Source organism: Jatropha curcas, chromosome 4 (genome assembly GCF_041381405.1).
Source record: "Jatropha curcas cultivar XTBG-Jc1 chromosome 4, XTBG_Jcur_1.0, whole genome shotgun sequence".
Lineage (NCBI taxonomy): Eukaryota > Viridiplantae > Streptophyta > Magnoliopsida > Malpighiales > Euphorbiaceae > Jatropha > Jatropha curcas.
In genome coordinates this window covers 31,410,596-31,421,851 of record NC_143154.1, presented here as the reverse complement: position 1 = coordinate 31,421,851, position 11,256 = coordinate 31,410,596, and the positions used below count along the sequence as shown (strand labels likewise).

Sequence of the window (11,256 nt, the reverse complement as noted above, 5' to 3'; positions counted from 1 at the left end):
TTCATTTAGGATATATTTAAAGAAATTAATTTATTAAATGTATTTTTATTTGAATTTTTATATTTTGGTTATTTATATAAACCAAATATTAAAGGACTGATTGGATTAATATTTTAGGTGAATGATAAAAAAAAAATTAAAGGAATTAATATTAATAACAAAAATTTTAAAAAATCTACTTTGGTGACACGACATGTCGTTTTGAACGCAACCTCGTAGCAACAAATAAAAGACGAGAAAAGAAAGCGGAGGAAACTTTTCCGTCCAATCTGAAACGCAACAATAAGGCTAAATTCATCATTTAAGAATCCACGCCCTTTTTCTTCCCGCGTTCCATCCCACTCCAAGCTACTGTTCAATGTCCAAACCGGCAAAATCCTCAAACAACAAAAACGCAGAAAATATGGATTATGAGCAGAGGCTCACGAAAGCATCTAGTATTATCTCACCGCCGACGCATTCCGCATTAAACACTGCAGAAATTGCGGGTACGGGGACGCTGAAACCTCACCAAATGAGTAGAAGGTAAAGTTTGAATTTTTTTTTTTTTTATTAGTTAATAATAATATTATAGATTCTTGTCTCATTTTATCTGTCATCTCAGAATATTAATTTCTTTTATTTAATAATTCACTTTAATTGGTACGGAATTTGATATTGTGACACTTTGAAAAATGGAAAGGAAGGAGTAGGTTTTTTTTTTATGTCATTCTCATTGGGATGGAATGAGTGATTTGATATTTCATTTAAAGTTGATTTTCGATTGTTTTTTATTTTTTTTAATTCCACTCACGTGGAAATTGTTCAGAGTAAGTTAGACCGAGTTAGCCAATGAGTCAAGATGCATAACGCGACTTATTAAAAATAGTTGAAATCTTTTTAAAGCTCACCAGCAAGATATTAATCTCTTTAAATATATGTAGCAATAATATTATTCACAGTTTGACGCATGTGAAGAGAGAGCATCTTTATGAGATATATTAAATGGACAACCTCTGATTATTTAATAAACTTTTTGACAACTTGTTAATCAAACGATTTACACATTTCAATGCGCATGCAAAACACACCCCCTCAATCATCGTTATCCGCATCATAATTACTAGTAATCTGATGGGTTTAATGCTGCTCTAATCCCAAATGGAGTATGCGGAAAAATATCGGTCGTAGAAGTAAAAATAAAATTACCGACGGTAAAAGTTAATAGCGCTGATAAAAATTTTAATTACTATTACCTCATTTATCTCTAATAATTGTATATTGGATATTGCCGATCGAATCCACAAAAAAATGTCTTTTCATGCCTGATACCGTGCTGACTACAATAATCTCTAAAGTCCTTAGAGATATATTCACCACCATTATCTGTGCGCAAACACTTCAATGCCACTCCAGTCTCCCTTTCCACCATCGTATGGAATTGCTGAAAGTGCTTGAATACTTGGTCCTTTATGCGCAACACATATATCCATGTTTTTCCGTGAGAAAGCATCAATGAAGGTTAGAAAATATATACTTCCTCCAAGGGATTCCACCTCCATGGGACCACATACGTCAAAGTGTACCAACTCCAACTTGTTGTCTTTCCATCTAGAGCTTTTTTGAAATGAGGCACGATGTTGCTTTCCCAAATAAACAATGATCACAAGGGTTTATTTTACCTTTAGCTAATGGGATGAGAGACTTCTTAGCCAACATATTCAACCCTTTCTCACTAACGTGCGCTAGCCGCCTATGCCACAAATTTGATGAAGCATCATCTCCAACTGTATTTAGTTGACCCACACATATTATTGCGTGCGTCTTATACAACGAGCAACATAATTTTCCTCTTGCCACCACCAAAGACCCTTTGGTGAGTTTCCAGTTACTGTCGCCTGTATGATGGTGATAACCTTCCTTGTTTAGTATACTAATAGATAACAGGTTCAACCGAAAATCGAAAATATGTCTGACATTTTTAAGTGCTAATGTGCACCCGATACTTGTTTTCACGTAGGCATCGCCGATTCCCACCATTTGCGAAACATTATTATTACCCATTCTAATAATGCCAAAATCTCCTGCTTTATAGGTGGAAAAGCATTCCTTTTTCGGAACACAGTAGTATGAAGCACTGGAATCTACTATCCACTCGGTATCTGTATCTCCGACATGACAGCAATCTGCATCATGAGAGACTAAAGTCACCTCACCATCTTTTGTTGATACTGTAGCAGATGTATTTCTGTCATTCTCCTGTCTTCGGTTTGCATTCTCCTATTTGAGTAAACAACAATTCCTTTTGAGATGACGCTCCTTACCGCAATGGTAACACTTCCTCATTTCTCTGGACTTGGATCTACTACCTGACTTTTCATGCCTCAGACCTCTACTCTCACTCCGGCCCCTATTCTCTGTGACAAGGGCTTGTGAACTGGTACTGGCAACATCTCTTCTTCGTAGTTCTTCATTGAGTAATTTATTCTTTACCATAGACCTTGTTACCATACCATTTGGACCTGAGTTACTCAATGATACCACAAAATTATCCCAACTATCTGGTAGAGATCCCAACAGTAGGCATGCTTCCATTTCGTCATCCAAGGACACACCGCTAACTGCTAACTCAGTTACGAGTCCTTCAAAATCATTCAGGTGTTGTGTAACTGATCGTCCCTTTGACAGCTTCAAGTTCATGACTTTACAAGTTATGAACACTTTTCCTTGAGCATTTGTAGCCTCGTACATATTCTCTTATTTCTTCTAGAGAATTTGGAGATCTTTTTTATTTCTTACATGGTTGTATGGGCTAGCATCTATCCATTGGTATATTGTACCCAATGTCTGCTTTTTTAACTTTTCCTATTGCTTTTCTTTCATTTCTTCTGGCTTTGCACTGTCATCTTCAATTGGATTGTATAGATCTTTATAATTGAGGTTGTTCTCCATTCTAGATTTCCACATTGAATAATTCAAATCTGTCAATTTGATCATTGCCCCGTCGTTAGCAGAAGTCTGACAGAATTTCAACCAGGCTCTGATACCAGTTGATGGGTTTAATGCTGCTCTAACCACGGGAAAATGCCGGGGGTAGAAGTAAAAATAAAATTACCGACGGTAAAGGTTAATAGCGCCGATAAAAATTTTAATTACTATTACCACATTTACTTTCAATAATTGTGTATTGGATATTGACGACCGAATCCACCAGAAATAATAATCACGGAAAAAAAAATTAAATAATTACGTAAATGCCAGAAAAATAGGGTCACAGAGATTTACGTGGTTCACGCTTCAACTGTTATAGGCTACGTCCATGGAAAAAACTCCGAATAGTGGGTACAAAAGAGATTATACAAAAAAATAGTGGCACTCTAAATGTTTCAAAAAAAAAAAAAACACTCTAAAAATTATAATTTTCACTATTTTTCTCTCTTTCTCAATTTTAAGAACCCTTTCCTAAAATTTTCTATATTTAACCGTGTAGACTTCTTCGTTTTTTTTTGTACACCTTTGGTTGAGGCACTCAAGAAAAGAGGATTTGTAATCAACGCGTCCACTGACTGACGTGCAATTAACGCATCCATTTTCAATTGTTGGTACCTTCATTGATTTTTTTTATCAAACACAAAAATGTGTTCTCTTTTTTTTCAAAAGCATGTGGGTCCCACGTGCCGGAATTAGCCACAACATAATCAAGTTGCATTATTCATGATCTTAATAGCATTACAATTGCATTATAATAGCATTATTCATGATCTTAAGTACCATAATAATTTTTCTGAGATAAGAGTTAAGAATGAGAATTAATTATTTGTACACGTTTTGATGATCTTTTTAGCTTTCAGATTGGAATTAAGAAAAGCTTCTTTGTCTATACCCTTTAATTTTGGGATATGTTCTTTAATTTACCTATTTGTTTTCTTCCAAATTAAGTGCTGAATTACAGCTGATCTTCAAATTTGCAGATTTATCAAGTCACACAGAAACATGGAGGAAGGATTTTGGACTGTGTTTTGCAATGATATTGAATGTTCTAATCATGCTGTAAAAAATTGCAGTTGGAGCTTTTACGCACTAGTCAGTCCATATTCGTGTAGCAATCACATTTTGATAATTTCTGTAGATATTCTGCTTTTGTTGATTGTTTGTTCTATTTGGATATGTAAATCAGTCTCAAGGAAGCTTCTACTAGCAGCCGAAACTCAATCTCAGGATTCCTCTCCACTACTGCTATATGTATCGACCATGTTCAATGGCATTTTGGGTTTCGCTTATTTAGGCCTGGGAATAAGTATTATTGTTGAGAAACTTAAAAAAGATGATACCATTTTTCCAGTGCATGAATGGTTAGTAATGTCATTCCATGGATTCATATGGTTGCTGCTGAATCTAACAGTAATACAGCAGAAATTATTCCTCTCTCAAATTGCAGCTCTGAAGTTTTGTTCGATTATCACCTTTTTTTTGTCCGGATTTATCGGTTTTTCATATCTTTGGGAAGCTATTATGGAAAAAAGTATTGTGTGGGGTCAATTAGTTTTGGGCATACTATACTTTCCAGGAGCTATCTTGTTTCTCTTCTGTTGCTTCAAGGAATACATCTATACAGGCATCAGCGCTGGTGCTTCCTATGAACCATTGCCAAGTGAAAATATTACTCCATTTGCCAAAGCTGGAATTTTCAGTCAAATATCATTTTGGTGGTTAAATCCAGTAATGAAGAAAAGTAATGAAAAAATACTCGAAGATGAAGATATTCCAGTACTAAGGAAGGAAGATCGAGCAAAGACTTGTTACATAACTTACATAGAGCATCTAACAAGATGGAGACAGAAAAGATTATCCGAGTCTCCTTCCATGCTATCAGTAATCATTTCTTTGCATTGGAAGGAAATTCTAAAATCTGGATTTTTTGCATTGATCAAGGTACTCACTGTGTCTTCTGGTCCTCTTTTTCTGAAGGCCTTCATTGATGTTGCTGAAGGTGATGCAGACGTTAAATTCGAGGGTTATGTTTTGACAGCCGGACTTCTCTTAGTAAAATGCTTAGAATCTTTGTCAGAGAGGCAATGGTACTTTCGTACTAGACTAGTTGGGATCCAAGTGCGATCTATGCTCTCTGCAGCAATCTATCACAAGCAACTACGACTCTCCAATGCTGCTAAGGTAGCTCAATCTTCTGGTGAGATAGTGAATTATGTAATTGCTGATGCTTATAGAATTGGTGAGTTTCCATTTTGGTTTCATCAGATATGGACTACAAGCCTTCAGCTTTGTCTTGCTTTACCTATAGTTTACTATGCTGTGGGGCTGGCAACATTTGCAGCTGTAATTGCAATTTTGTTAACAGTGCTTGCAAGTTATCCATTGATTAAGTTGCAGGTTAAGTATCAACGGAAGGTCATGGAAGCACAGGATCACAGGCTCAAGACTATTACAGAGGCACTTGCGAACATGAAAGTCTTGAAGTTGTATGCTTGGGAGACACATTACAAGAACTTTATAGAGAAGTTACGGAGTGAAGAAATTCAGTGGATAATAGGGGTTCTCTTACAAAAAACGTATCAGCTGGTTCTGTTTTGGTCATCTCCAGTTCTAATACCAGCTATTACTTTCTGGACATGTTATTTCCTCAAAATTCCACTTTCTGCTAGTAGTTCGTCTACATTTCTGGCTAGTTTGCGCATTGTTCAAGAACCAATTAGGTTAATCCCTGATGTTGTGGGAACCTTGATTGAGGCAAAAGTTTCATTCGACCGTATTGTGAAGTTTCTTGAAGCACCAGAGTTGCAGAATAGAAATATAAAGATAAATTGCAGCAGCAGAGAGCTTAATGAGTCTGTTATTATCAGGGCTACGGAAGTATCATGGAATACTGATTCTGCAACAAAGGCTTCATTAAGGAATATCAATTTGGTAGTTCGAGAAGGAGAAAAGGTTGCTATTTGTGGGGAGGTCGGCTCTGGAAAATCAACCCTTTTGGCTGCAGTGCTTGGAGAAGTTCCAAAAATTAACGGAACAGTAAGTGCAGCTATGCATAAAGTTTGGACAAGTTATGTTTGAGTTTTCTTGTGAACGAAAAGGTTATAGGAAAAAGAATACGAAAACTAGTGGTATAAAATTACAGTATGATTTTTTTTTTTTTACATTTCCCTTTCTCAATGATACATATTTGAATTTACTTTCTAGATGCACCAATTCATGGAAAATCTTACTCTGTATGCACTTCTGATGACCTGAATCTGTCTTTTACAGATTCGTGTTCATGGTAAGGTAGCATATGTTTCTCAAACTGCATGGATACAGACTGGGACTATACGAGAAAATATTTTGTTTGGATCTGCAATGGATTCAGTAAGATATCACGAGGTCCTCGACAAGTGTTCTCTAGTCAAGGACCTCGATATGCTGCCATTTGGAGACCTCACTCAAATTGGAGAAAGAGGTGTTAATCTGAGTGGCGGACAGAAACAGCGGGTTCAACTTGCACGTGCTCTGTATCAAAATGCAGATGTATATCTATTAGATGATCCCTTTAGTGCTGTTGATGCACATACAGCAACCAACCTATTCAGTGTAAATTAATTTCCATATATATATATATATAATCCGATTTTTCAATGATGTGATTCTCTTAGTTCTCTATTGCAGGATTATGTCTTGGAAGCATTGTTTAGGAAGACAGTGTTACTTGTTACTCATCAAGTTGATTTCCTTCCAGCCTTTAATTCCATTTTGGTTAGCTAACTTCAAAACTATTGCTACTTCTCCTATTGACAGTGGATTTACAAAATGGACTAACGAGTATTTGTTATTTTCTTGAAAGTTGATGTCTGCTGGAGAAATCATAAGAGCAGATACTTACGATCAGCTGCTGGCTTCTAGTCAAGAATTCCAAGAACTTGTCAATGCGCATAAGAGCGCAGTTGGTTCTGAAATGCAAGTTGTGCATGCTTTTGAGAAAAGACATATGTCTTCCAAAGGAGAAATACAGAAAATTTATGTTAAAGAACAATTAATAGAATCTTTAAACAATCAATTGATTAAGCAGGAAGAAAGAGAAATAGGAAACAATGGTTTTAAGCCTTACAAACAGTACTTGAGTCATGGCAAAGGCTTCCTGTACTTCTCTTTGGGAATCATATTCCATATCATTTTTGCAATTGGGCTTCTGATACAAAATTATTGGTTGGCTGCCAATATCCAGAATTCTCATATGAGCAGAGTTATCATGTTTGCAGTTTACACGGTGCTTGGTTGTATTTTGGCAATTTTTTTGCTCCTCAGATCCTTCTCTATAGTTCTATTAGGTTATGGCACATCGAAGTCTATGTTCTCTACATTGCTGACCTCTCTTTTTCGAGCACCTATGTCCTTTTATGACTCAACACCTCTGGGAAGGATACTCAGCCGAGTAAGAAATTATTACTTCATTTCCATTTTTAACTCTTGGAAAAAAAAATCATGGAAATCATTTTTTTTTTTTTTTTTTTTTTTGTAGGTGTCATCTGATTTAAGTATAATTGATACTGAAGTGGCTTTTAGACTGGCAGTTGCAGTATGGGCAGCCATTAACAGTTACTGCAATTTTGCTGTCTTGGCTTTTTTTACTTGGCCAGTCATATTTGTCATAATTCCCATGGTTTTTTTAAGTATCCAACTTCAGGTAAATGTAACACCCAAACCTAACCAGTCTTCACTTGTTTGGATTGCCATTCCAGTTCATATAAGCATACTCGAATAATAAATATATATCAAGTTTTTCTTTAAATGTGTTCTTAGAATGACAATTCTAACAATTCTAAAAGATTAATTTTCTTATTTGCTTTTATTTTATGAAATAGAAATACTATTTTGCTGCTGCAAAAGAGCTGATGCGAATCAATGGCACCAGTAAGTCCTCAGTTGCAAGCCACCTTGCTGAATCAATTGCAGGAGGTATGATAATCAGAGCTTTTGGGCAGGAAGATCGGTTCTTTTCGAAGAATCCTGACCTGATTGACAAAAATGCAAGCTCATACTTTCACAATATTTCTGCAAATGAGTGGTTTGTCCAACGTCTTGAAATCCCATGCGCAATTGTTCTGTGCTCCACAACTCTTGCCATGGCTTTACTTCAGTTTGGAACTTCTTCCTCCGGTTAGTATCATAGTTTTAGCTGACTCTGAATGAAAATCCCAAGCGAAAATACTACTACATTGACGCTTCATTCTATTATAAGCAAGGTCTTTGTCAGTGACTCGGGTATTTCTTTGTGTTTTTTACACATTATTTTCTAACAAATCTTGGCTATGAATACTTTGATCTCAGGGATTATTGGAATGGAGTTGTCTTATGGCCTTTCATTAAACATCTTCCTCATCTTCTCTCTCCAATGGCTGTGCTTGCTAGCAAATCAAATTGTCTCTGTAGAAAGGCTGGAGCAGTACATGCATATTCCTAGTGAAGCTCCATTAGTAATAGAGAGAAACCGACCTGCAACTAATTGGCCTGCTGTTGGTAAAGTGGAAATATGTAACTTGAAGGTAAACATAGGAATATGCAATTATGCCCTTTCTATTCACAGCATTAAGAATTGAAGTTATTGCACTCATGTCAAATGAAATCAAACAGGTTAGATATCAGCCCAATGCTCCACTAGTTCTTCAGGGAATAAGCTGCACCATTGAAGGAGGAAGCAAAATTGGGATAGTTGGTAGAACTGGAAGTGGAAAGACTACTCTCATCAGTGCCTTGTTTCGTCTGGTAGAACCTACAGAAGGAAAAATAGTAGTCGACGGCCTTGACATCTCCACAATTGGACTTCATGATTTGAGGTCTCATTTTTCAATTATCCCACAAGATCCAACACTTTTTCTTGGCTCTGTCAGATACAACTTGGACCCCTTATCGGAGCATACAGATCAAGAAATATGGGAGGTAAAAACATCAGCCATTGTTAGAATAGGACAATGCTCTTAAATGTTAAAACTAAAAACTTATTGCAGAATGGTTCTAAACATCTAACTGCTAATTTGATAACCTAATTCATTTCATGAATATGTGAAAGGTTCTGGAGAAGTGTTATCTTGCATCAGCCATTCAAGAAAAAGAAGATGCTCTGGATTCTCTAGGTGAGGATTTTATTAGCAATAGCAGATGCTTTGCTTGAGTTAGAACTTAGAAGAATTTCATATCATTCTCACATTAACATGTACCGATGCAGTTGCACAAGATGGTACTAATTGGAGCATGGGACAGCGACAATTGTTTTGTCTAGGACGTGCATTATTAAAGCGGAGCAGAATACTAGTTCTTGATGAAGCAACTGCTTCGATCGATAACGCGACAGACTCTATCCTTCAGAAAACCATAAGAACAGAATTTGCAGACTGCACTGTTATAACTGTGGCTCACAGAATACCGACCGTGATGGACTGCAATATGGTGCTTGGCATTAGTGATGGTGAGTTAAACTGATACATAGTATATCCTAATCCTATGTTGCTTGAACAATGAAAGGGTAATGTTCATGAATTTCCAAACTTTATAATCCTTAGATATGTTGTTAATATAAAAGAGTATGTTTTTTAAACATTAACAGGGAAATTGGTGGAGTATGATGAGCCACTGAAGCTGGTGAACAAGGAAGGATCATTATTTGGACAGCTTGTGAACGAATATTGGTCTCCAACTACAAGCAGTTGGAACTACACAGATGATTGATAATTGATCATTTCACTGCTACTGTAGGCACAATTTCACATTAAGTAATTTTGCTTAATTTTGTAAGTTGGGAGAATTCCAAGTTGGGAATTGATATAAGTCTCTGTTGTACATTTAGGCACTTAGTAACTATAGAACCAAGAACACAGAGATATATGCACAGCATGTGATTAATGACACAATGATTGGTTTTGAACAATACACTTAGATTGCTTTTCTTAGGTTGTACAATTTTCATAAGTGCCTTTTATGCATTGGTAAAGACTATTAATTTTAAATTCTCCTCTCTAATACATATTAATTTTTATATTCAAATCATACTTTAGAAAGAAATAATACACTTGGATATTTGAAAATTTCATTTAGGATATATTTAAAGAAATTAATTAACAAATCTTAATTAATTTATTAAATGTATTTTTATTTGAATTTTATATTTTGGTTATTTATATAAACCAAATATTAAAGGACTTATTATTATTTTTATATTTTAGGTGAATGATAAAAAACAAATTAAAGGACTTGTTATTACAAAAATCTACTTTGATGACTCGACGTCATCAATGGGCTGCCTGCCGCTTTGAAAAGCGACGTCGTTGCACCGGTAAAAAACAAATACAAGTAAAGAAAGCGGAGGAAACTTTTCTCTCCAGGCTGAAACGTTTCCCGCCTTCTACTTTGCACTTTAAATAACGCGCCGTGAGAATTGCGAAATCGCAGTAATATCCCCAGTTGTAACGCATACGTAAAGAAATCCAATAAGGCTAAACTCGTCATTTAAGAGTCCAAACCCCTTTCTTTTCCCGCGTTCTCTCCTTCCACTCCAAGCTACTGTTCAATGTCCTAACAGGCAAGATACTCAAAACAACAAAAACACAGAAAAATATGGATATGAGCAGAGGCTCATGAAAATAGCTACTACAGTCTCGCCGCCGACGCATTCCGCAGTAAACACTGCAGAAATTGCGGGTACGGCGACGCTGAAGCCTCACCAAATGAGTAGAAGGTAAAGTTTGAATTTTTTTTTTTTTTTTTATTAGTTAACAATAATATTGTAGATTCTTGTCTCATCTTATCTGTCATCTCAGAATATTAGTTTCTTTTATTTAATAATTCACTTATGATTGGTACGGAATTTGACATTTTGACGCTTTGAAAAATGGAAAGGAAGGAGTAGGTATTTTGGGATGGAATGAGTGATTTGATATTTTATTTAAAGTTGATTTTCGATTGTTTTTTATTTTTTTTTAATTCCACTCATGTGGGAATTGTTCAGAGTAACTGAGTCAAGGTGCATAACGTGACTTGTTAAAAATAGTTGAAATCTTTTTAAAGCTCACCAGCAAGATATTAATCTCTTTAAATATATGTAGCAATAATATTATTCACAGTTTGCGCATGTGAAGAGAGAACATCTTTATGAGATAAATTAAATGGACAACGTCTGATTATTTAATAAACTTTTGACAACTTGTTAATCAAACGATTTATACATTTCAATGCACATGCAAAACACACCCCCTCAATCATCGTTATCCGCATTATAATTACTGGTAATCTGTTGGG

At 35.7% G+C, this 11,256-nt stretch overlaps 1 protein-coding gene across 1 annotated transcript; it reads left to right on the top strand.

Annotated features, from left to right (window-relative positions):
- The first annotated feature begins 343 nt into the window (after positions 1 to 343).
- LOC149497240 (ABC transporter C family member 10-like) lies at positions 344 to 9,886 on the top strand. The gene is made up of 12 exons (XM_089720032.1): positions 344 to 525; positions 3,951 to 6,006; positions 6,241 to 6,561; positions 6,637 to 6,723; positions 6,812 to 7,399; positions 7,487 to 7,651; positions 7,830 to 8,124; positions 8,296 to 8,510; positions 8,599 to 8,904; positions 9,035 to 9,098; positions 9,191 to 9,430; positions 9,569 to 9,886. Exons 1-12 carry the CDS (start codon positions 359 to 361, stop codon positions 9,688 to 9,690), a joined length of 4,626 nt encoding a protein of 1,541 aa, XP_089576158.1. The 5' UTR covers positions 344 to 358; the 3' UTR covers positions 9,691 to 9,886.
- The last annotated feature ends 1,370 nt before the right edge of the window (positions 9,887 to 11,256 follow it).